At 43.6% G+C, this 26,831-nt stretch overlaps 2 protein-coding genes across 2 annotated transcripts; both read left to right on the top strand.

The window, feature by feature from the left end:
* Nucleotides 1-1,472: 1,472 nt before the first annotated feature.
* On the top strand, nt 1,473-11,974 carry LOC134082744 (potassium-transporting ATPase alpha chain 1). The gene is made up of 21 exons (XM_062538688.1): nt 1,473-1,501; nt 1,931-2,134; nt 2,274-2,387; nt 2,503-2,637; nt 2,885-3,002; nt 3,247-3,557; nt 3,992-4,190; nt 4,541-4,650; nt 4,827-4,961; nt 5,154-5,346; nt 7,506-7,681; nt 7,794-7,930; nt 8,278-8,428; nt 9,080-9,248; nt 9,450-9,604; nt 9,871-9,994; nt 10,121-10,266; nt 10,554-10,687; nt 10,983-11,084; nt 11,225-11,316; nt 11,433-11,974. The coding sequence occupies exons 1-21, from the start codon at nt 1,475-1,477 to the stop codon at nt 11,459-11,461; spliced, it is 2,961 nt and encodes a 986-aa protein (XP_062394672.1). The 5' UTR covers nt 1,473-1,474; the 3' UTR covers nt 11,462-11,974.
* A 951-nt stretch (nt 11,975-12,925) lies between these two features.
* On the top strand, nt 12,926-26,387 carry gapdhs (glyceraldehyde-3-phosphate dehydrogenase, spermatogenic). The gene is made up of 11 exons (XM_062538686.1): nt 12,926-12,998; nt 19,918-19,980; nt 22,195-22,291; nt 23,567-23,673; nt 24,035-24,125; nt 24,489-24,607; nt 24,809-24,890; nt 25,056-25,207; nt 25,418-25,580; nt 25,685-25,782; nt 25,902-26,387. The coding sequence occupies exons 2-11, from the start codon at nt 19,952-19,954 to the stop codon at nt 25,969-25,971; spliced, it is 1,008 nt and encodes a 335-aa protein (XP_062394670.1). The 5' UTR covers nt 12,926-12,998; nt 19,918-19,951; the 3' UTR covers nt 25,972-26,387.
* Nucleotides 26,388-26,831: the final 444 nt, after the last annotated feature.

Raw genomic sequence — 26,831 nt, 5'->3', positions numbered from 1 at the left:
GTTACAGACTAGGACAGGGAGGTTTGTTAATAATTTTAATTTCCCATAAGAAACTAAAGAGTTTAGCTTGAGGGTGTGTTGTAATGACACTTGTACAAGGTACACCAATGTAAAGGATTCAGACTAGCAAATTTACAATGGGATAGTTCAGTTCAGTGTGTGGCTAGTTCAGGGGCAATGGTGACTTGGAGGTAACATTTCACTATGAAAGTCATTACATCAATTATCATAGAAGTCTGAACCGAAGAAATTGTCTTAACCATGGATAATAAGTTACACCACTCACTGTGGTAGCTGCTACTCATATTTGATGTGACCTTGTCATTGCCAAAACGTAGGATTGCCCACGGTATGAAACGTGCACGCTTCTGTTACCTGCGTAAGCATGAAAAAAAAAATGTTTTCTCAATGATAACACAGGTAGAGTTACGCACATAGTTAAAGGCGTTGATACAAGATGGAGAAATGCCCCATCATGCCCTTAAGCTTGCTTGACATTGTCAATGGCACATTTGGGCGGGCTGTTGTAGGCGAAGGACTTTAGCTTGCTATATAAACCTATCAAGGCTGGTCAGTCTTGTTCTGTGGCGTTGGGAACCATTTCTGGACAATTGTGTGGGAATATAAAAAGGTTTCAAGATTTCGGGGGGAAGGAGTAGTGGCGTTTGGACAACAATCGATTTGGACGGTGACTCAAAGACAGGCATCATGAGTAAACAGGTGAGAATCTCTCAAATTCTCTAATTCTCTATGTTTTGAGCAAATTTTAAATTAAATTCTAACCCAGTTGAACGATCCCAAATATTAGGTCCAGAGTAAATATATCAATATTTCAGCAGGTTGCTTGACTGGAAGTGCAAGCCCAGGCATATCAGTAAATGCCTCTTATTGTTTTGTAACTACTAATTTAAATGGTGGGCAAAGTCAAAGGTCTAGCTAAAGCTAATTTAATAAGGAGGCAAAACCTATTTCCTATTTTTTTAAACAACACAAGCAAGATACCCTGTACATAACATCAGTGGAGCAGTTCACTATTGACACAAACTACACAATAGCTTGAGCTCAAGCATGATACACTGAGTGGCTTTGCAATTTATCCATCATTCAAATTAAGATCCATTATGCCCTTCAATGCATAGAACAACCATAGAAAATATGTCTCATATCAAACAGTTCTCCATTGAAAGTACAATATAAAGTTCATTTTGAAAGTTGCTTTTGTCTTCCCATAGGATTCTTATGAAATGTTTGCCGAGATGGACAAAAAGGGGGGAGACATGGATGTCAAAATCAAAAAGAAGGCCAAGAAGAAGGAGAAAATAGAGAGCATGAAAAAAGAAATGGACATTGTAGGTGACGTGACAGCTGAATAGATCAACAGATTCTTCCATATTTACTGAAATGTATTTGACCCCCTTTTTTAAATCATTGTCTTTCCCAGGATGACCATGCAATCCCCATTGAAGAGCTAGAGATGAAGTATACCACAGATGTAAACAAGGTAAACACAAAATCTGTAGTGCAGACTGGAATTAATATAGAGAAAGTTATTTTATTTCCTGCTCCAGATCTTCTGAGTGAATAACGTCTACTGAGTGGGCAAATGCACTGGGGCCTGCAGGCACAGTGGCACCTATGGCACAGTCTCCGCAATACTTGATTGTTCCCTTTTGGTCTAAGCTGCTTTGGACAAAAGTGTCAGCTAAAAATGACTAAATTGACGAACGTTTTGAGAGGAGTTCACTGAATCATGTTTTCTCTCCTAAAAGATTTCCCTAACAATTTATGACTAGAAACAATCCAAATGCGTTATGCTATAGATTCCTTTTTTTGTCCTGAACTCTCTACTCTTACTTTGACCTCTCTGACTTCCACGTCTGGCGCCATCGATATTCTTTCTTTTTGTGTGTGTGTGTGTGTGGTCATGCAGGGACTCACCACCACATTTGCCCAGCAAGTCTTGGAGCGCGACGGTTTCAACGAGCTCAAACCCCCCAAGGGCACACCGGAGTACGTGAAGTTCGCCCGGCAGCTGGCAGGAGGGCTGCAGTGCCTGATGTGGGTGGCGGCTGTCATCTGCTTCATCGCCTTTGGCATCGAGCTTGGCAAGGGCGAACCCTCTTGCTACGACGATGTATGTGTGGAGAGCAACTTTGGACATTTAATTGTTATGTTTGCATAATTGGTTGTATACAAGATAGATAGATAGATACTTTGATACACTATGGCTGACATGTAAAACATTTGTGTCTTTTTCTTTGTCTCTTGTGCAGTTGTATTTGGCCATTACCCTGATTTCTGTGGTGGTGGTGACAGGGTGCTTTGGATACTATCAGGAATTTAAAAGTACAAACATCATTGCCAGTTTCAAAAATCTGGTGCCACAGGTAGTCTTGATCCACTTTTATTTTTTTGTGATGATTGCTATCATTTTTACAATTATATAATGAAGTCAAAACTATTAGTCATTCTAACTTTTTTCTTTTTCCATTTTCGTACCAGCAAGCTGTGGTGATTCGAGATGGTCAGAAAAATGAGATTAATGCCAACATGTTAGTGGTGGGTGATCTGGTGGAGATCAAAGGTGGTGACCGAGTCCCTGCCGACATCCGCATTATCACCTCACAAGGCTGTAAGGTGGGCCCCAAAAGGAACTACTTTATCTATAACTCGTAACTCTTGCATGGATTTACAATATGACAACATCAAACAAATACCTACCCAAATACTTTTTTTTAGGCTTCATGAACTCAGTCCATTTCACCGTTGTTTGGTTTGTCAACAGCTGCAGCAAAGGGACACTGCTGTCATAAGCATACAGGTTGTTGTTGTGTGGTTGTGAAGATGCCACCTTGTCATGTGCCTCTGTCTGTTTCATGTTCAGGTAGACAACTCGTCTCTGACAGGCGAGTCGGAGCCGCAGAGCAAGACTCCAGAGTACACCCACGAGAGTCCCCTGGAGACGCGAAACATCGCCTTCTTCTCAACCACCTGTCTAGAGGGTTAGATTAAACAGCACTCAAAGCACTCACGAAAGTACACACACACACACACACACACACACACACACACACACACATACACACACACGCATGTACACACACACACACACACACACACACACACACGCGCGAACACACACAAGAGGTCATTTGAGGTCAAACACACACAGATGCATATCTGTCACAATCATAGTGTTTACCTCACTTGACATCAAACACTGCAGTGATTAAAAAAAAACTCCAGCCATCTTGGTTTTGACCTTTCTATTATCTTCTGTCTCTTCAGGAGTTGCCACTGGAATTATTGTCAACACAGGTGATAGGACAATCATTGGGCGAATTGCCACTTTGGCCTCAGGAGTGGGAAATGAGAAGACACCTATTGCCATTGAGATCGAGCACTTTGTGGACATCATTGCTGGCCTGGCTATCTTCTTCGGGTTCACGTTCTTTGTGGTGGCCATGTTCATTGGTTACGCCTTCCTGGAAGCCATGATTTTCTTCATGGCCATTGTGGTCGCCTATGTGCCAGAGGGTCTGCTGGCTACTGTTACTGTAAGTGCACATACTGACAGAAACAGCATCAGATTCAGAAACATATGGCTACTGATTGCTAATTGCATGAGCTGCATTTACATACTACAGTCTAGATGCACTGAGATCTATGTCTTAGGTTTATGTTTATAGTACATAGCAGGCGCTTTTGTCCAAAGCAAAAGATTTGACTGAGTTGCATGCCCATCATGAAACTTTGTGCAACAGTCAAAGAAACAATATCTAATTATTTTGGTGGTAGGTGACATACTGCCTACATCTCTGCCTACAGCGAATATGCAGAATCCAGTCTATACGTTTGGGTCTGACTAAAACATAATATTCAACCATAAAAAAAAATAAAAAAAATAGAACAGTTTTTAGTATCCTTATCACCTTGTTCCTCCCTGGTGATAGACACCCCATCAGTCACTCTATCCCCACTCTGCCATCAGGTGTGTCTGTCTCTCACGGCCAAGCGTCTGGCCAGGAAGAACTGTGTGGTGAAGAACCTGGAGGCTGTGGAGACCCTGGGCTCCACCTCAGTCATCTGCTCCGATAAGACTGGCACGCTGACCCAGAACAGGATGACCGTGGCCCATCTGTGGTTTGACAACATGATTCATGCTGCTGATACAACAGAAGACCAATCAGGTGAGGTATAAAGTCCAACTGCTGCTTTTTTAGTCAATTTGAACCATTTTGTTTTCTCTTCTGGCTCGCACACATTTAATAACTATAAAGGTGAGTTTCTAGTCTAGATTCATGAGATTATCCCTAATACATTTTGTTCACTATCTGGATAAGGTAAGTGCAATTGCCATGAAAGATATGAAGCGTCGCCAAGAGTTTAACCAGGAAGAGCAATTGCCATAAAATTTAGGAAGTGTCGCCAAGGATCTGTCACCCATCCAAACACCGTGGAAAGTGTGACAGAAGATTTATCTGATACGTAAATAATGTTATGAGGAAGTCAACTGAGACTATTTTTGCCTTTTATGTAGGCCAAAGCTTCGACCAGTCATCAGAGACATGGAGAGCCCTAGCAAGAGTAGCTGGTCTTTGCAACCGAGCCACCTTCAAACCCAACCAAGAAACTGTCCCTGTGCCGAAGGTGATAATACACAGATCACTTCTTCAACACATACTCTAACACACACACACACACACACACACACACACACACACACACACACACACACACACACACACACACACACACACACACACTGATGCAGATGCATAATTCGGGAATGATTAACACTTGTTTCATCCACTCAACTCCTATAGAGACTTGTTGTGGGTGATGCCTCAGAAACAGCCCTACTGAAGTTTACAGAACTGACTGTAGGCAATGTAGTGGACTACAGGGCTAGGTTCAAGAAGGTCACTGAGGTGCCATTTAACTCCACAAACAAGTTTCAGGTAATCTTGAATATACACTTCAATAACACCACATTGTTGCTTCGTTTCCAATTAACTTGTTTATTTACAACAACAAAGTTCTAAAGCAAATATGCTTCATATCAAACCACCAAAATCCCTCATTGAGAGCATTCATAAGAAGTCATTGTCTACATCTCTGTCAAACCTCTGTCTCCCCCGTGTGGCACACAGCTGTCAATGCATGAGCTGGATGACCCACTTGACCTGCGCTACTTGCTGGTGATGAAGGGAGCCCCAGAGAGAATCCTTGAGCGCTGCTCCACCATTTTGATTAAGGGCCAGGAGCTCCCCCTGGATGAGCAGTGGAAGGAGGCCTTCCAGACGGCCTACATGGATCTGGGAGGCCTGGGGGAGAGAGTGTTGGGTAAGACGTCTTGGCGCCTGGGGAGAGAGTGTTGGATAAGACCAGCCTAAGGGCCTTAGGGAGAGAGTGTTGGGTAAGATGCCTTAGGACCTTAGGGAGAGAGTGTTGGGTAAGATGCCTTAGGGCTTTAGGGAGAGACAGTTGGATAAGACCAGTCTAAGGGCCTTAGGGAGAGAGTGTTGGGTAAGATACCTTAGGACCTTAGGGAGAGACAGTTGGATAAGACCAGTCTAGGGGCTTTAGGGAGAAAGTGTTGCGTAAGACCAGCCTTAGGGCCTTAGGGAGAGTGAGTTGGATAAGACCAGCCTAAGGGCTTAGGGAGAGTGTGTTGGGTAAGAAGCCTTAGGACCTTAGGGAGAGAGTGTTGGGTAAGACCAGCCTAAGGGCTTTAGGGAGAAAGTGTTGGGTAAGATGCCTTAGGGCCTTAGGGAGAAAGTGTTGGGTAAGATGCCTTAGGGCTTTAGGGAGAGAGGTTTGGATAAGACCAGCCTAAGGGCCTTAGGGAGAGTGTGTTGGGTAAGAAGCCTTAGGACCTTAAGGCCTGGACACACCAACCCGACCGGCCGACCGGCGGCAGAAAAGCAGTCGGACTATCAGTCGGGCTCTCGTCTCCCCTGGTCGGTCAAAAAAGTGCCACTGCACACACCGAAGCGACGCCGACACCGATTGTACGTTCTGCGCGTGCGTGAATTCTGATACATTACCCATAACTGCAGGCTTCAGAGTCAGCCGAGCCGAGTAGATATCATGCAGGATTCGCGGAACTAATTGCAACTAGTTTTCGGACTTCTCTGATTAAGCAATAAGAAAATATAAATAGAATTATATAGTGTGTATTATTTTATTGCCATTGCTTGTGTGTGAGGCCAACGAAACACTCTCTTGGGCACGGAATAAATAACTTTTCGCCCGTGAACCTAGCTAGCTTGCTAGCTAATATTAGCACAGTAAACGAAAAGTGAATGGGAAATAACCTGAAATAACACACGTTCAGAAACTTAGTTCTAGCAGAAATAGTTAAGAAGGTTTATCAAAATGAGTTTGAAACTCACATCGCTGAATGTATGGCTAATGGTTAGTTTAAACGAAGTCCTCTGCTACCTAGATGTTTCAAAGGGTAGACTCAACCAATCAGATTGGTAATTGAGGCCGACGGACACTGGGTGACTCTACATGTCAGGTCGGCTAAAACTGGCCAAAATTAGCCCCGACGCTGACGCCAACTCCCGAGGGCACGGGACACACCAAACCGATTCGAGTTCCCGACCGCTCCCGACTACCCGACGGCCGATTATCGGGTTGGTGTGTTCAGGCCTTTAGGGAGAGAGTGTTGGGTAAGACCAGCCTAAGGGCTTTAGGGAGAAAGTGTTGGGTAAGATGCCTAAGGGCTTTAGGGAGAAAGTGTTGGGTAAGATGCCCAAGGGCTTTAGGGAGAGAGTGTTGGGTAAGATGCCTTAGGACCTTAGGTAGAGAGTGTTGGGTAAGACATCTTGGCGCCTGGGGAGAGAGTGTTGGATAAGACCAGCCTTAGGGCCTTAGGGAGAGAGTGTTGGGTAAGAGGCCTTAGGGAGAGAGTGTTGGGTAAGAGGCCTTAGGGAGAGTGTGTTGGGTAAGAAGCCTTAAAGGGACACTTCACCGATTAGCATTAAGCTTTGTATCTTTAGAAAACCAGTCATGTTTTTGAATGGTCGTGCATCATTCCCTCAGTTTGCCTTGAGATGGGAGAAATACGGATTTCAATGAAACTCATGAATAGGACTTCCTGCTTTCAGTGATGTAAAATGATGATTTTTACATCATTGAAAGCAGGAAGTCCAACATTAAAATCCGTATTTCTCCCATCTCAAGGCAAACTGAGGGAATGATGCACGGCCATTCAAAAACATGACTGGTTTTCCAAAGATACAAAGCTTAATGCTAATCGGTGAAGTGTCCCTTTAAGCAGAGAGTGTTGGGTAAAAGATGTTCTATAACCCACACAAATTATATAGGAACCTTTGGGGCCATGACTTGCAGATATTGAGACGAAGCATGTAGTAGTACATCAACATACTGTATGTGTCATTATGTGGATTAAGCATAACTAACAGATCTAACAGATCTTGTTAAATAAAATGCTCCTGAGAACTCTTGTAAAAAGATATGTATCCCCCTAACAGGCTTCTGTCACCTGTACTTGAACGAGAAGGAGTTCCCCCGTGGCTTCAATTTTGACCCCGACGAGATGAACTTCCCCACCGCTGGCCTCTGTTTCGCCGGTCTGGTCTCCATGATTGATCCGCCCCGTGCCACTGTGCCTGACGCCGTCATGAAGTGCCGTACTGCTGGGATTCGGGTAACAAGGACTTCCGTTAACAGCACGGAGTGGTGAAAATAGTTTGTGCGCACCAGTCTTGTGACAGTTATGTATATCATGCCCTTTTTTTTCTATTTTACAATCCTCCTAGGTAATCATGGTGACAGGAGACCATCCAATTACTGCAAAGGCTATCGCAGCAAACGTTGGCATTATTTCCGAGGGAAGCGAGACAGTGGAGGACATTGCTGCCAGAAAGCGAATCCCTGTAGAGCAGGTCAATAAGAGGTGGGTACCATTTTCACCAACATTACACCAACACTAACATCTTACTGTACATCACATTCAGTCCCAATTGTAATATCCAGTCCTCTAGCTACACACCAACACAGTAATTACACAAAATTACCATTTTGATCCTTAGGCAGTTTCTCTCTATGAAGTAGCTTCAGCTAATAAAATGGGTGCAGGATCAATACATACCTCTATGAGAAAAAAACAAACTATTGAAAATGTTTATTAAAACAGTTTACATGTATTTCTACCGACACCCTTTCATACAGTATATCACAAATGTGCTGGCATTAAAATATTCATTCAGAAATAAGAACGTAATTCTGACTCAATGCCAACAGAGATGCCCGTGCCTGTGTGATCAACGGTGGTCAGTTAAAGGACATGAGCAGTGAGGATCTGGACGAAGCCCTGAGGAGCCATCCAGAGATGGTGTTTGCCCGCACGTCCCCCCAGCAGAAGCTCATCATCGTGGAGAGCTGCCAGCGCCTGGTGAGGACTCACTATTACCCATTGGGTAGCGTGACATACTAGCCCACGAATGGACACTGAAGGGGAGACCAAACGCAATTTTGAAATAATAATAAATTCATTAAATACAGATAACAGAGAGTATGATTAAGGAGTAAAGATAAAAAACTGTAGTGCAAGTCAGTGTGATGGAGAGTAAGCAAAAATTAAGTCTCGGGGAAAATGGTAAAGAAAGTAATGATCATGACAAAATTATTGAGCAGTGCGCTTAATTGCAGCCTTTGATTTGCGTTAGTTCGAATTGGGATTTCAATTAATACAAATACAAATCGAATCGATTGTGCAACCCTAATCTAAAAGACTGTGATTACCAAGTCAAGAGGAGCGCTGTTATGTCACTTGTGTGATTATGCTTCAAGGTGACACGTGACAGGGTCACAGACTTTCTAGATACAGTATGTTTTTAAAACATCTTGTGTTTTTTTATCCATTTGCATTTTGTACTGTCTTCTTATATATCTTATATGGGTTGTATTGTACTGTCTGTTGTGTCTCCCTGTATGTTCTGTCCCCAATCCTGAGCCCTACACTAAACACAAATTCCAGACGATGCTCCATCATGTTGGCATTAAAGCGTTGACTTGATCTGACTTGACTGCTCTCCTCGTTCAGGGCTCTATTGTGGCTGTGACAGGGGACGGAGTGAACGACTCGCCCGCCCTGAAAAAGGCAGACATTGGCATTGCCATGGGCATCTCTGGCTCTGACGCTGCCAAGAATGCTGCCGACATGATCTTGCTGGATGACAACTTTGCCTCTATTGTGACAGGGGTGGAGCAGGGTGAGTTCGGCCGAGTGTCTGGCTTTAACACACCAAGCTGACTCATGGGTTACATTGGACAAACCTCCTACACAAAACTGAAAATTATAAGATATAGATAGATAGTACAGGTATACTGTCTAAAGGCTGCTCAAAATGACTTGGCCATAGGAGAGCCAAACCCCTCTGTGTACAGCAACATGCAAACTTTCTGGTCTACAGGTCGCCTTATTTTTGACAACCTGAAGAAGTCTATTGCCTACACTCTGACCAAGAACATTCCAGAGCTGACCCCGTACCTTATTTACATCACCGTCAGTGTCCCACTACCTCTCGGCTGCATCACCATCCTCTTTATTGAGCTGGCCACTGACATTGTGAGTATCCTTTGACCTTCAACATGCTGCCTATGTGTTGAAGAGACGTATGGTCTACGCTAAACACTATTATACATATAAAATTATTTAAAATACACTAAACTTACATCCAGTGCAGTTAAGGCATACAATGCAGTTGCATTGTTATTGTGATTGGCTAATTGGATACTTTTGACAAGAATAAATATGGTTACTATGGCTGTTCTAAAACTTTGATTTTGATGCATCCCTACATTTTGTGTATTCTCATTCTCTCTCTCCTGAAGTTCCCCTCGGTATCTCTGGCCTATGAGAAAGCAGAGAGTGACATCATGCATCTCAAACCAAGGAACCCCCGCAGGGATCGGCTTGTGAACGAAGCTTTGGCTGCCTACTCATATTTCCAGATTGGTCCGTATGAATGCATGTCTGGCTGCATTAAAATGCCTACACTATAATTGTCAGATGATATCTCACAGGATATGCAACTACAGAAAAGCCTTCACTGACCTTGGCCTGCTTCTTCCCAATGTCCAGGAGCGATCCAGTCTTATGCTGGCTTCACTGATTACTTCTCCGCTATGGCCCAGGAGGGTTGGTACCCGTTGCTATGTGTGGGTCTCAGGGCACAGTGGGAAGATGTCCATCTACAAGACCTGCAGGACAGTTATGGCCAGGAATGGGTGAGAGGAGCAACTGGAGGGTTTTTTGGGCAAAATTCTCTCTCTCTCACATACACACACACGCACGCACGCACGCACGCACGCACGCACGCACGCACGCACACACACACACACACACACACACACACACACACTGTTTGTATTATTCTAATGAACTACATCTGTATTTGTATACCGTAAGTATCCTCATAAAGATGTATGAACACACTGAGCATTCCTTGTAACAAATATGAGATGGCACCTTATAGGCTACTAAGTTACACTAAAAAGAAACACCTCTCTTACAGACTTTCAACCAACGTCTGTACCAGGAGTACACCTGCTACACTGTCTTCTTTGTCAGTATTGAGATCTGTCAGATTTCTGATGTCCTGATCAGAAAAACTCGCCGTCTGTCTGTCTTCCAGCAAGGCTTCTTCAGGTCAGTATAGGCAGACCAATGACTGGCCTGTTGGTGGTCTGGGTCTTGAAAGCCATGGTGCTTTTTTTGCCCTGCGCTACTGAGACAGCAGAAACCCATTACTTCAGTCTCCAGAGTAAATTTCTATCGTTAACAACATCTAGAATGCCTCAATACATTTCAGATATTCGCCATGTCATAGCCTCTTCTTTTTCTGCACGACATGCTATGGTAATTAAGTTAATGACTATGTTGGTGGTGTGTGGAGATACAGTATATATTTACTGAGATGAGTGTTGTTTCCCCTGGGTCACAGAAACAAGGTCCTGGTATCTGCTATTGTTTTCCAACTGTGTCTTGGTAACCTGCTCTGCTACTGCCCTGGCATGCCAAACATATTCAACTTCATGCCCATTCGGTAAGATCCCTCCAGTAATCCTTTCTGTTTTAATAATCATTATCATGAGTGCAAGTTTATGTCTAAACACACTTACCGCATGACTTTGTCTCTCTCTCTCTCTCTCTCTCTCTCTCCCCCCATCTTCCATCTTCCATCAGAGTGCAGTGGTGGTTTGTGCCACTGCCCTACGGAATCCTAATCTTTGTCTATGATGAGATCAGGAAACTTGGAGTCAGGAGACATCCAGGAAGTGAGTTTATTTATGTGTTGTCTTAAAGCAACAAATAACATGTTGTTGTTGTTGTTGAGGCAAGACGACAGAAATAATTGGATGAAATGAACTAATCTCCTTCTTATTCTTCACAGGCTGGTGGGACCAGGAGTTGTATTACTGAAAGAAGACTGTTTATCTAAATATTACTAATCTAAATAATTATTACTGTTATTTTATTCAAATATTCAACACAAATGAAAAATATTATTAAGGTTTTTGAAAGCCTGAAAGTGTCAGTATAAGAACCGAAATGCATGTGTTAAGTAAAGCATGATATTGTAAAAGTGTAGGCCTATCGGTAGGAAGCACTATCAACATTGTAGCTATAGGCCCAGGTCGAATTTCCTGATGACCGCGTTCTTTCTTTCAAGACTTCACTGAAATTCAAAATTGTTAGCATAATTGAGAGTGTGGTTTTTCACTGTATTCTTTGAAATCATTTGTGATGTGCCTGTTTTAATCGTTAGACTTTGCTTATGTACAACATGTTTTAGAAAATCTGACAGATAGGTGTGTAGGATGTGTGTGTGATAGCTCATTGTTTGAAAGATCTCTGTAACCTGTTCAATGTAACAGCTGAATGTGACAAGTTGACTGGCCTAAATTAACAACTACATTTTTACAAATAAATTAGGTCTGAGAACGCCTAAGTTAGGCTAATTTTGTGAATATTGTTATATCAAAAATGTTGTTGCAAGCCAAAGTTAGGGCCTACATTTCTGCTCTTCTAAAAACTAGTCCTATACCGTAATTGTCCACAAGAGGGCATAGCCAACTATTCTGGTTGTCAGGGTGGTTGATATATCACTTTTCGATTTTGCGTCTGACACACAATATCAAATGATTGGGTTGCTAACACCATCGGATAGGCCCATAATGTTGAGTAGAATTGTATTTCCTCCGAGTAGCCTAACTATCATTTTTTGTCTTGTTCAATATTAAACCAAATATTATTCCGTCTCGTCGGTCAAATTAACCTGGGCTTAATGTGTCTGTCTAGGGAACTGGCAGAAAATGAATGTGATGTCGTCTCAGCATCACCAGAGCTGGCATCATCCAAAGCAACTGGTTTCTAGGCATTCTAGGCCTGGGCTACGCACAAATGCGCACGTAGTCCACTTCAGGATGCGTTGGTGTGAGCGTGGTGTCACGTGCTTCAAGCAGCGTGGAATATCTTTTACTGTCTATGGGAATTCATAGGCATTTCTATTAATTGACTAATTCTATAGACTACTTATTTTGGCCGTATAATTCTGTAACAACATTAGCTATGTATTTCACGATACATATGGATGAATTCAGGCTAGCCTACATCTAAAACATCTGCGGCCATCACGAGCGCCTCCAGTTCCTTACCGCATTGCCTAGCCTATGCCATAGCCATAGCCTATGAAGAAACGTCATTCTACAGGGTACACGGTGTAGGCTACCAGCTGTATCTAGATAGCATCCTATGGATATGCACACCATCCCTTGCTCTACAGTTTCCATGGCAGCCGTGACCGTCCACTCGTTCCTCGTCTGCTCCTGTAAAAATCGTTCCCTGTCGTAGAACGTGACGTCACGTTTCCAGGGAGACTGAGCGGGTGCACGTGCCTGGTATAAAAAGGGGAGGCGTTGCTTGTAAGCTGAGCAGACACTGCAGCATCTTGTTGGAGGTGAGTAGAAAGAGTCACTGCATTTCATTTCACAGTATTTTATTCCTGTCTGATCACTATTGTTTCAAAACTGTAGACTATTGAAAACGAATAACTATAGGCTTGGTTCATTCCGCAGTGAGACGGATGTGAACAAATTCAATGGGAGAGGATGCGCCCCTCTGTTGGCCTTGTCGCAGTAAAGATGTTATGTAATCTAAGGGATTGCCTTTAACTTCTCTAACCACCGACGATTACCTCGGCTATAAAGTAGCCAACCAGACTATTTGGACATTTTGCGTTACATCCACTTAATATTTGGGTTTTAATTCAACGGATGGCATGGGACACGTGTAACTTGAAACCACCCGAGTTTAAATGGTGAAAGCTAGCTACATTTTGCGGAAGGAGGTATCTCGTGATGCAACGCAGTGTGTAATGATGAAGAATAGTATTAATTTAAGACTATGTATGCGCATTATACTGAATAGTATTATTGAAATGCATGATATACTAACTAAATAATAGTAAAGTCGAAAACTGTGAATGGTTGAATGAATGAATGAATGGACATCCTACAAGTTAGCAAGTCCGCTAGGTGCCAGGCGCACCTCGACATAATTCTCAAATTGCGTGGAAAAGCTGGAGGATCAACGAGTACGTGGTCCAAGTAGTCTTATCTTTAGGTATATGTCGTATTAGCTTGTTTTAAAAAGTGAATGTCGTTTTGCCTGCCAATATTCTTAATACATAAATATCGTATTGTAATATTGTATCATTAAATAGGCCTACTGTTATCGATCCAGTTTGATCCACTATTAAATTGAGTGTTGCTAAAATAACTTGAGTGCTGTATCCGACCTACTACATAACGCAACAGGTAAATTGCCTAGGCTTCAGTACCGAAAAGATGGTAATGTAACATTATCCATCATCGAGAAGTCTGCCTTTGATGAAGGTCAAGGTCAATGTTGCTAGGCCAGTAAAGATGCTGCATAATGATAACGTTGTAAACAACTTGCCCAAATGTATTAATATCCTCTCTCTGAAATAAGCAAAGCTATTCATATTTTTTTCGAGATATTTTAAAGTCACTATTGCGCGGCTATGGGAAGCTGTTAGCCGACAGTCCACACGGTGGAAAAAGAACAGCACGTTTGTGTACGTGCTCAGCATCATGTAGCCTACATGGATGCGCGTGGTTTGAAGCGATGCGCTTTTCAGATGATCTTACCTTTTTTTCTCCCCCTTTACGTTCATGTTCGATTTGACTTGTTCGATTATGTTGCTCATGCTTAGCATAATTACTCATTCATTCCTATTTGCTGTCTGACAGTGTTACGCCCTCTTCCTGTAGTTCTGAGCTGTCAAATTCTTACATCATGCTATCAGCTCTAGCTCTCCGGAAAGCTAATTTGGAATGAAGGCAGATACTAATTGACAATCATTGATGCAGAATCAACTTTTAAAATATTTAATGTTTATTGATGTAAACCTTTTAGACTGTTACAGTAGGCACACACTGAGGCCTGTTAGGAAATCTGCAACACATGTACAGTATGTGAAATGGGCATCAACAAGAGACCAAATATCTCCTTTTTGAGATACCTTTATTTTTCTTGTACTGTAGGTGTTCTTGTAGAGCCCAAACTGGCCATTGGCCCTTGCTAGGTGTCGGTTACCTGCAGTGTGACACAGCAGTGTGCACTGCAGGAAGATCATATGAAGGATACAGGCCACGCCTCCCTGGCTGGCTCTCTCTCTGCTCAGCAGTTAGCAGGCGTACAGGCATCTGTTCCCTGGCATTACTGTCCCTGGCTTTAATGTCAAATCTATGAGTAGGTTTGTCCACTGCCTGTCCATGTTCACAAATGTAGGCAGATTTAGTCTTTTTGTGAATTGCGTTGTGAAGTAATTACCTCTAAATATCTCAAGTTGGCTAAACACAATGTACTGGCCTGCCATGTCTCATAGACTGAACACAGCATCCTGTTTATAGTAGAGTATTATCCTAATTAGACCACAACAGTAGTTACAAACCAAACTCTTATTAAACCTACTGTAGGGCGTGGCTGCGACAGCACCTGTAGATAGACACCATGAGGGGCTATGCAAGAGGCCGTGGTTGAGCTAGCCTCCTCCCCAGGCGCCAGACTATCGGTGGCATGTGGAAAAGTACTGGTTTGTGCTCACAGAGAGGAATGTAGGAAGTGAAAGTGAGTCAGAGTGGTAGGTGGTTGGTTGCCCAACCCCTCTCTCTGTCTCTCTCTCTCTCTCTCTCTCTCTCTCTCTCTCTCTCTCTCTCTCTCTCTGTCTCTCTCTTTCTCTTTTTGGTATTTAACTATTTAACACTCTTCCTCCTCTCTATTGTAAGGGATTGTTTGTCCAGCATTTTGTTGGTCTGGTTGGAGTGTCCTGTTTGGATGACCCTCTTTTATAAAGGGCTCTGCATGACACAGCACTTCCTCAAAATGGCGTCGCTCCTCTGAGTCTGCAGACATGCGTTGTATCCTGTAATATGGTGACTCGCAAGGACGGGCACACACTCTCACACGCTCGCTCGCTCTCACACACACACACTCACGCACGCTTGCACACACATTATCCACACACATTATCCACACACATACACACACACACACACACACACACACACACACACACACACACACACACACACACACACACACACACACAGACTCTTCCACTACAGCTATCACCGACACCTACAACATCACTCATTAGGCCACAAGCAGTCCTAAGTATAAATGAGACAAAATTCAGCCATCACCCTCTGAAAGCATTAAGTAAAGTTCCCCTATTTTTGTCCTATTGTTCGGTTTTTGGTCCATCAGGCGTCTGTGAAGCCCCGGGGGGATTGACCCAGTTAATCCGGGCTCCCCTTTTTTCTGTTGTCCTGTTTCACAGAGGGAGAGACGGGGGCAAAATCTGGGCTGGGGCTGCAGCAGGCTTTTGTCTGGCTTGTTGGTGGGGGTGGGGGGTGGGGGGGGGTGGAGTGAGGCGTGGCGTGGCACGGTTTTAGAGGTGTATGCCGTCTGTGGACAAATTGATAACACGAAAAGGGAAGCATTCCAGAAACAACATAGCCTAAATCAAACACAGTGAAAAAAATTATGAAGTTGTGCAAGAATGAAGGTTAACAAAATGGTTATTAGGCTACTATTTCAGTTAATAAACACCACATGGTGACAGTTACGTGGTGGTGCACTGGAGCACGTGGTTATCACTTAATTTGGGGGTTGGGGAGTAAATGGTTCAAATTTGGAGAGATACAGAGGTGGACTGCTGTGGCCTTGGATCATCACATGTCCACCTAATAGGAGACACCATCCTTTGGCTGCCACTGCCAATATTATGCAGATTTGCACTTAAGGCCGGTACCGATCGGGTTGGTCTGCCCACAACAAAGAATGTCACTGGTCAGCCCACATTTTTCACCAGAATAAAGAACAAGAAGGGACTGTGTTATGTTTCAACAGTGTTGCGTACATGCAAACAAAGAGATGCACTCACAGAGTGGAGGCCTTTTGGAGGCCAAAGAAAGAGTTGTGAAGTGCGAATGAACTTCAATTACAGTTAAAAGGAGTGTGAACTCTTAAAGCAGCAGATGCTACTATTCACTTTTTGACTTATGTTCTAGTCTACCACACAATCCAGTCTCTCCGAAAGAACCATACATATTTACAATAGATAGAATTTCAGCTTTACTTGCATGCTACACTATATCGAAAAGTGGAATACTATTCTACAAGTGAAGACAAATGGATATTTCTGATTACTTCAAGACCTTGCAGTCCTACTCTTAAGGCAATGCACATACTGTAGATACACCAGTCCAAATATAGGGAATTGCAGATGCCACTTGGTTGGACATCGTGCCAACTGTGAGCTAGAATCTTTGAGCCAGGTTCATCTAGGGCAGTCAGTCAATCCATGCGCTCAGCTCAGGATACTGGGGCTCTTTAAAAAGACCTTGCAATCGTTGCTAGTGAGATTAGGATTATACAGATGGGTTAGGTGCCTCACAGCCACCCCCCCCACCACCACAAACACACACACACACACATGCACAAACACAGATTAGGAGATTATGGATGGGGATGTCTTCCTCACGGGTAGATGCAAGGGCAATCCTTTGTGTCCTTTGAGAAGCTCAGTTTGGTTCCACACAAGTGCCCCTGCTGTAATTCTTTGCCTTTTTTGCAGTCCTTTGGCGTGTGGGGAAGACATTACATATCCCGAGGGGACTCCAGAAGGCACCTGTCTGGGCCCTATGCAAATTCTGCACAAGACATGGAGTTTTGCATTGATTCTCGTGTGGAATGGATTGCCTTGCCTCCCATTGCAAACATTCTGCAGTGTCATGGTGCATAGTGCATCTGTCATGTTGGTGGGCAGAGGGAGGGTGGTACCAGGCCGCAGTTCTGGGTGCTAGACTGGTAATCGGATAGAAAAGCCATAACCATTAAGAGAACGGTGGCTGAAGTGTTAGTGTTCGATTGGTTTGGGGGACCCGGAGCCTGAGGGTGGTGGTCACCTCGGTACAAACACCGCGTGAGCTCTTTCCATTGGCCCATGGATCGCTCGCCTGTCCTCAGAGCAGGGGGTATAAATTGGGTAAAGGTGACTGGTAGCTGTGGTCCTCGGAGCAGAGGGTGTAAATTGGGTAAAGGTGACTGGTAGCTGTGGTCCTCAGTCAGTGCCAGTGGTGGATGCCAGCTGGTTGTGTGAAGTGGAGAGACGAGTGGAGATCAATTTGGCCCAAGGGTTTGATAAGATAGGAACGAAGCGACACTTCACTTAGCTTCACATAAGCGCATGCTGTGCTAACATGGCAAATGTGTGTGGCCGTGGGCACTGATGAGAGAGATGTTTGGTTTTGTAAGTGTTTTACAGTGAGGATTTGGTATGACGGTAAAATGGAAAAAGCTCAGAATATGCCAAAGTGAAATGAACTGACTTTTGGCCTGCCCTGTCTCATGGGTTGATGGGGGAAACTGGGATTGATTTTAAAGGTGTCCCTTTCGGACAGTTCGATTGGACCTCAGTCCACCCTGCACACATATCCAAAAACCAGCAAATGTCAGTACAAGTCAGGACAAATCAATTAGGTTCCTAAGTAACATTAACTTGCTCTGCTAATGGACTGGTGAAAAAGCAATAGGCTGACACGATGACCTCCAAATGGTTGAAGACTTCTCTTTAAGGTTGAGGTTTAACTCTTAGTACCCAGTAATCAAGAGTTTTATTAAATCACACATCTACATAGTGTTAATTTGAAATCATTTCAGTGCGATTGAGGAAAATGCTTCATCAATTGCATGTTAAACATTGGGTCAAAATTCCTGTGGTGTCCGTTTGAATCTATCAACCCTTGTGGTTCATCAGATTTCATCATGTTCCACTTAAACAGTGTTGCAAAGAGCTCAATCAAGAACATCAAGTGTTTTTCGTAACTTCTCTTGCAAGAAGTTGTGCCACTGTAGGCCTGTTGATTTTTACACTCTCATCGCTTTAATTGCTAATGATGGACAAAATCTCTCAAAAAACACAATCATATTGCAGTCATCCTGTTAGCATTTATTCATGCTAAACCAGATTCTGTATGTTCCAGTTCTGAGCAGAAAATAGTCCAAAAGAAAAAAAGTTCTTTCGTTCTCAAACTAAGGACCTTTGCTTCCTATGTCCTTGCCTTGGTTCCTCCCCCTTCCTCTGCTCTTCCCTATCTAATGGCACCTCCTTATAAGGGCACTGAAGTTAAATATTTGGGTTCAATCCAAATCTGTCTATCTTGTAGTTGATGGCTTAGCCACATATCCTTTCTCTCTCTGTACTCTTCCGCCTACTCGCAAACCATGTTTCTGCATGTTAGGCATAACTTCAGGCAAGGCCATCAGGGCGACCTTGCTTGCGCTGTCTTGCTTGCCTTCCATTTTTTTCATTGCATACTGTGCAAAGTCTTATATGCTTCCTGCACACTACCCCCAGCCACCACCACCACCAACCCCCCTCCCTAATACACACCGGAACACCAAATCTGGGTTTTGTACAATTCCAGGGACTTGAGGCTTAGAATACATAGAGTTGATGAGACGTTTTGCCTATTCTAAAACAAAATATCACTGGAAAACCAAGACCCCAGCAGCACAGCTTATATAAAAGTTTGGGCGGTTGCCTGTAGCATATAGATAGTTGAACGGGAGTGTTTTGTCAAGCAGGTTCCAACAGGCTGTGTGCCTATGTGCTGATCTTTGCTAGCTGTTCCATTCCTCTGGATGGCTCACAATGGGCTGTTGAGCTCCTGCCAAGTGCACAAAGGAGGCTTGGCATGAGTTTCCTCGGTCTTGGACCTCCCCGTGCAGCATTCAAAACAGGTCCCTTTAGAACAATCGAAGCTCCTGAAACCACGGGCTGTGCTAGAGACACGCCTCTTAAACTTCCACTTAGAAAAGGGGGTGGACAACTGTACTTTATGCCAGTGTTCAGGCTTAGTCTTGCCAAATAATTGCAGTTTAGTGTGAAAACACCGATAATGTAGAGATTACAGCACTGTTCAGTAATGGTTGAATCCATTATTCTTAGTAGCCTGATGATTAAGATTTATATGTAACTGTTTCTTACTAATATTTTTATATGTATATACTGTATGTGTGTGTAATAAAGTTGGAATACTTTTCAGTGCAATTAAATAGTGTTGTGCTCAGTATTGCACAGATCCACGCAAGCTGTTGTTATTCTCAACACAAACCTGAGTACTGGCAACAACAGTGTGTGGTGACCTAGCCTGTGGGTTGTACTGTACACTCTGCCTGTGGTGGTTGTCTTTGTAAACTGACCCTGAAACCAATCTGAGGTGACCTCCTCTCTCAGTGCGAAATTATGGTGAACAGTTGACTCATTGCCTCTTCTCTTCCTGTAGAGCCACCAGAACCACGACCCACTAAACAGTCATCATGTCAGATCTCTGCGTTGGAATCAATGGGTGAGCCGCCGCCGCCTCCTCCTCCTGCACACGCACTGCACGATAGGATTAAAGCCTTACAGCTTTTACCTGTGTGCAGGGTTCACATCTCATGTTACAGGGACTGCCATGCACTGGAGAAAGTCAAAACATTTAATGGAAACTCATAGATGAACTCTTACTCATTAGAGATAGTAGCCTGGGCATAGCCATACGAACCTTTGACAAATTTGGGATTTGCTCTGCAGGTCCTTCTGGCCAAGAGGCCGTTGAAGCCCATTTCCAGTGTCCCTTAAACAGGGGCACCTAAATATAATCGCTAATCCGGCATGGGCGTGTATTTTTGGAAACGCTGAGTAAGAAACTGCATTAAGTTTACTAATTGCAGACTGAAACGGTTTGATGAGAGTTTAATGCACCAATTTACACGCATTCATTTAGCAGACACTTTGCAATTCAAAGTGATTTGCATATACCAATCATATAGCAAAAACCAGTGTCCCCGAAGCAACTTGGGGTTAAGCGCCTTGCTTAAGGGCACAGCTGCAGAATATTGAACCCACAACTTTTCAGGCTACTGCAGTCGTACGTCAATGAACCAACGAACCTTTTCCAGACTCACTCACTCAATTACAGTTGAGAAGGTCTGTGGGCTAACCAGGCTGTAGAGAACCCAACTGAGCATTAATGTGCTCAATTACAGCAATGGCAGCAGTTATAAGATATTTGTGCGTAGGTGTTCAGATCAGTTCTCACCTACACTGGCCCCTTCAGTGGACAAGCACGCCCTGCTGAACATTTGGCCTGAAACAGCAGCTGCAGCTTTACAATCAGTCGGCCTTTCAGCAAATTGAATGAGCTACCTTACTGTAGTGAACACTATGCCAGTTGCATAAGAGGAGTAGTGAGGTGTAGTCCTGAGGCAGTGAATAGATGGCAGTGATGCTGCACTGCGCCCTCCCCTGAAGACCGGTGACAGGGGGAGGTAACAAGATGTTAGAGTCAGAGAGCAGCTACCTCTGGGGTGATTATTACAACAAGATTACACCAAGTGGGATGAACAGTAAGCCCACCACAAGAGTGTGTGTGTGTGTGTGTGTGTGTGTGGTGGTTGGGGGGAACCTGCACGTACACAGAGATGAACTGCTGCACACGTGCTTGAGGACTGAAATTGCATAACTTGGCTGAATACATGATGTAGAGTCAGTCACATAAGGCTATACTTGCGTGTCTGGGCTTGTGTCCTTATGATATTGGTATGACTGAATGATTTCAGTCATACCAATACCATTATACCGATAACATTTTTCTTTATCATGCATAAATAGTTTGTACTCTTATTCTGTGTAGCCTTGCTGATAGCGTAGTCTCACATACAGTTATGGGTGTCATGCCGCCACAGCTCCCTTCCCTAACGTAAACAATATTACTTATCAATTCTAGGAAGGTTTTGAGTTTATACTGAAGGTTAGTTTAAACATGGGCATTTTCAGCTTTCTAGCTAGATTGCACCACAGCTTCAAGTAAGACGAGGCTTTACTAATTACTAACATAGAGTTGCGGTAAGACTGCAGTGTATTTGCTGTCTATCCTGCAGACTCGTATGTGTCTGTGCATAAGGCTTGGAACCAGAGGGACGTAAGTTACATTTGACCATCTTTACAGAAGGTCCAAAACAACACCAATTGTTCGTTGTGTTCAGTGTTACGTTCTTTAGTTTTTCAATAATAACTCTAAAATTATTTTCTCCATTTGACAATCGAAAGAGCTGATGCAGAACATTCATTTGATGTAAATATCTCAGTTTTGCCAAAAATGTAACTCGTGTGCCTCTGGTTCTCACCCCTGTATACCCGGGGGAACCGCTGGAAATTTCCACAACACTTCCAATAAACAGCAGCCCCATGGGAGGTTAAATGCAGTTGTGATGGCCAAGAAACAAAAAGCAAAATGCACTGGAGATATATATAAAAAAAGTAAATATATGAAATTATGATATGATTAATTGATAATCTGTATGTAATTATACATTACTAAGCAGTTACAGGCTTGTGGTGCACAAAATGACACAAAAGATGACAAAGTGTAGAGAGATGCGAATGCAATGATCTCAGCCAGATGCTGTGCCAGATATTGCAGACTCTACTTTGTCCAGTCTGTTATTGTGGTCATGGTCCTCTGAAGAGGTTGGTTGACCAGTGAGTAATTGCCGTTTTTGTCTTTGATTGTGCGCAGCTTTGGCCGTATTGGCCGCCTGGTCCTGAGGGCCTGCCTGGAGAAGGGCATCAAAGTCACCGCCATCAACGACCCCTTCATCGACCTGCAGTACATGGTGAGTCACGCCAGACCCTCTACAACACACACACGTCACTCTTCTACAGGCAAACACCAGACCCTCTACAACACACACACGTCACTCTTCTACAGGCAAACACCAGACCCTGTACAACACACACAAGTCACTCTTCTACAGACACACCAGACCCTCTACAACACACACACGTCACTCTTCTACAGGCAAACACCAGACCCTCTACAACACACACAAGTCACTCTTCTACAGACACACCAGACCCTCTACAACACACACACGTCACTCTTCTACAGGCAAACACCAGACCCTCTACAACACACACACATCACTCTTCTACAGACACACCAGACCCTCTACAACACACACACATCACTCTTCTACAGACACACCAGACCCTCTACAACACACACACATCACTCTTCTACAGACACACCAGACCCTCTACAACACACACACGTCACTCTTCTACAGGCAAACACCAGACCCTCTACAACACACACACATCACTCTTCTACAGACACACCAGACCCTCTACAACACACACACATCACTCTTCTACAGACACACCAGACCCTCTACAACACACACACGTCACTCTTCTACAGGCAAACACCAGACCCTCTACAACACACACACATCACTCTTCTACAGGCAAACACCAGACCCTGAACAACACACACACGTCACTCTTCTACAGACACACATCAGACACTCTACAACACACACACACACACACACACACACACACACATCACTCTTCTACAGACACACCAGACCCTCTACAACACACACACACACACACACACACACACACATCACTCTTCTACAGGCAAACATCAGACCCTCTACAACACACACACATCACTCTTCTACAGGCAAACACCAGACCCTCTACAACACACAGACGTCACTCTTCTACAGGCAAACGCCAGACCCTGTACAACACACACACATGTCACTCTTCTACAGGCAAATGCCAAGCCCTCCACAGTACAATTACCTCACCCTTTTACAGACAAATGCCAAGCCCTCCACCGTACAATTACCTCACCCTTTTACAGACAAATAGCAGGCCCTGCCTAACACACGTATATGTATCCATCACCTTTCTAAAGGCAAACACCAGGCACTTGATTGACATGTGCCCTTTTTTACTCATTTTTTTGTCTAACGAAAATTATAAAGCAGTTATCCTGGAGGTTAGAATATGTCACTTCTGTATTACAGTGGATGTTTGCAGGAGCTGTTCTTGACCCATATTTCTTTTGCGTTTCTTTTTCTTGTGCTTCACAGGTCTACATGTTCAAGTATGACTCCACCCACGGTCGCTACAAGGGCGAGGTGAGTCACGATGGCAACAAGCTGATTGTCGACGGAAATGAAATCGCCGTGTACCAATGGTGAGTAGCCTGGAATGGGCACATACACAACTGTGCACATGCAGCTCACTATTTGAAGGCCTCATATTCTAGTATATGTGCAAAAAGTATTGGCACGGAGGAGTGCAGGGAACAGTGTAATTGATAAGCCCTGCAGTTCTCACTTATATAGACAATGTATAATATATCCATTGTTTATATGTTGTCATTGTCTATTTACTTTATCGCTACAGCAACATCAACAGCCGTAAACAATTCCTTGCGTGTTGAATATAATCCTTGACGAATAAAATGCGATTGTGATTAACCTTCATTGGGTCTTCTTCTTGCTGCTTGTTGACCAATGGCACCTTATCATCTTCCATCTTCTTCTCCCATCCAGTATGAAGCCAGCTGAGATCCCATGGGGTAATGCTGGTGCCCTGTACGTCGTGGAGTCCACTGGTGTCTTCCTCAGCATCGACAAGGCCTCTGTGAGTAAAACCCACCTCAAGAACCACACTGTGCCCAATGCTAGCTTAAAATAGCAATCAGCAAAGAGAATCCTTGTTCACTTTGTGATTAAATACTATGATTCCAGTGTGTTTGATTGGATAGCTCATGCACAGACCATCATTTGTCTCTGGTTTTCAGCCATTCATGAGTGCAAAGTTGTAATCATTTATATTTTATATAAAGCATGACAGTGGTATGGATAGTTTTACTCATATTACGAATATCATTATCATCATGACTGTAAAGCTATCAAGACGAGATGTTTTACGTTATTTAAATATTGCACTGTGTGTGTCCATCTGGTTGCAGCTTAACTGAGTAGTATTTTGTTGTCCCTACAGTCTCACCTGCAGGGAGGTGCCAAGCGTGTGGTTGTGTCTGCCCCCTCCCCCGATGCCCCCATGTTCGTGATGGGAGTCAACGAGGACAAATATGACCCATCCAGCATGACCATCGTCAGGTTAGCACATACAGTACATGTAGCCATTTCCCTTTATTTCCCAATGTGAATATATGTTTATCAATAACTTATGACTTACATGTACCACTTGTTCATTTACAGTACCTACTGTACTCAGCCTGTCAGAGGATATGTAGGTTTTTAATGGGCCTATAGCTCCACATATTAACACTAGGTTCTATGATTGGGTTTCATCCACAGCAACGCATCCTGCACCACCAACTGTCTAGCACCTCTGGCCAAGGTCATTCAGGACAACTTCGGCATTGAGGAGGCCCTCATGGTAAGAGTTAGTCCGTGTGCTACCAACATTGAGCATCTTTGTTGTCACAAAAATTATGTGGATTACACAGCTACTCAGAATGTGTTTGTTGTCCAGGTCAGGTGCTTCTGTTAGTTCTGTTAGTGTTAATCCCTGTCGTTTGTTTTTTCTCTTGCTCTCTGTCAGACCACAGTCCATGCCTACACCGCCACCCAGAAGACAGTGGACGGCCCCTCTGCTAAGGCCTGGCGCGATGGACGTGGTGCTCACCAGAACATCATTCCCGCCTCCACCGGAGCTGCCAAGGCTGTTGGCAAAGTCATCCCTGAGCTCAACGGGTCAGTATCTGAGCTATTTCTTCCATCTTATTCCTGTCTCATTGGTGGCTGTAGTAGAGCTGTAGTAGAGCATCATAATTGTATGAATGCATTGTATGTATGCATGTATCATTTATTTTTGATGCCCTTTAAAGGCAAAATGGACTTACAGACTTAAGAAGGCATCCGTGAGGACACTGAAACTAAACCCTTCTTCTCTTCTCGCTGCAGCAAACTGACTGGCATGGCCTTCCGTGTGCCAGTGGCCGACGTGTCCGTGGTTGACCTCACCTGCCGTCTGTCACGGCCCGCCAGCTACGCTGACATCAAAGAGTCTGTAAAGAAGGCCGCACACGGGCCCATGAAGGGAATCCTGGGATACACAGAGGACTCCGTAAGTTTGGAAGAAGGATTTAGGTGTGTTTTTAGGTGGTTTTGAGTGTCACATGGGCCCCAGTATAATGGTTATGTGCTTGTCTGTGTGTTTGTGCCTCATAGGTTGTCTCCTCTGACTTTGTCGGTGACACCCACTCTTCCATCTTTGATGCTGGTGCTGGAATTTCCCTGAATGACAACTTTGTCAAACTCATTTCTTGGTGAGTCACCATGCACTGAATAAATCTTTTTGATACCATGATCACAAGAAAGTCATTTAAAAATCCCTGCTGTTGTTGTTTTTTTTTTTTAACAAATGCAATGTGTTGCTCTGTTGCAGGTATGACAATGAGTATGGCTACAGCAACCGCGTAGCTGACTTGCTCTTGTACATGCATACTAAGGAGTAAGCTTCTGCCTGACTCCCCACCTCCACCTTAGAGAAGAGGCAACAATGGGACCACCGTTCCTCCTTTTACATGCACTCACCTCATAGCTCAAGCCATAGTGCCCCCACACTAGCACTCCCTTTTCCTCTCCTCTGAAAACTCTACAAGGCGTTTTTAGTCTCTGTAGCAGTCTGTGTGTGAATCTTAGTTTGTTCCTTTTACAAATGAGTCCCACTTGGAGGCGGAACTTTTGAATTGGCAGTATTTGTGTCTGTGTCGCCCCCCGCGAGCATTTGTTGCTGTAGATGTTTCCATTCTGGGTGTTGCCATGTTATATTGGTGTTTGAGATTTAACGGTTAAAAAAGAAAAGATGATGGTCAACCTGTAACGTGATTAAAGAGGAAATCCGAAATAAAAATGTTTTAAAAATACAAAATATACTTGCGGTTGTCCATTTTGTCCTTGTTGTGCTTGTCATAAAATGTGATCAAATGAATCATACAGTTGAAAATGAAGTGCCAGTAAATGCTAATAATAGAAAGGTCTTGACATTTCTGGTTCTAAAGCCTTAAATGAACATTGTGTCTTTTCAAGCTTTTACTACTAGATGAATCAGTGAAATATCTGAGCAAGAAGGGCACTTGAGAAGCGCAGATCTCCACCTAATTTAATTTCCCTTCATTGCAATATTGCAATTCAATTAATTAATGGAACTGCTCCTAAATTGGATGGACCACCACCATCAAATTCCATAAAAGTCAGTTTGTTAGTTCTTGTGTAATCCCCCTCCAGAGAGAGACACAAATAATGTCTTTGGTAGGGATAACGAAGGTCGGAGATTTATTTATTTGTTTATTTATTATTATTGATATTATTAAGA

This window comes from Sardina pilchardus, chromosome 6 (assembly GCF_963854185.1).
Source record: "Sardina pilchardus chromosome 6, fSarPil1.1, whole genome shotgun sequence".
Classification (NCBI taxonomy): Eukaryota; Metazoa; Chordata; class Actinopteri; order Clupeiformes; family Clupeidae; genus Sardina; species Sardina pilchardus.
Note: the sequence above shows the minus strand (reverse complement) of the source record. Positions and strands in the feature narration are given on the sequence as shown.

Coding starts and splice junctions, on each gene's coding strand:
- LOC134082744 (XM_062538688.1), top strand. CDS start 1,475: ATGAAGTATACCACAGATGTAAACAAG. Junction 2,388..2,502: donor TCAAAAATCTGGTGCCACAG/GTAGTCTTGATC, acceptor TTTTCGTACCAG/CAAGCTGTGGTGATTCGAGA. Junction 3,003..3,246: donor CTCAACCACCTGTCTAGAGG/GTTAGATTAAAC, acceptor AAAAAACTCCAG/CCATCTTGGTTTTGACCTTT.
- gapdhs (XM_062538686.1), top strand. CDS start 19,952: ATGTCAGATCTCTGCGTTGGAATCAATGG. Junction 25,581..25,684: donor TGGGATACACAGAGGACTCC/GTAAGTTTGGAA, acceptor TGTGCCTCATAG/GTTGTCTCCTCTGACTTTGT. Junction 25,783..25,901: donor TTTGTCAAACTCATTTCTTG/GTGAGTCACCAT, acceptor GCTCTGTTGCAG/GTATGACAATGAGTATGGCT.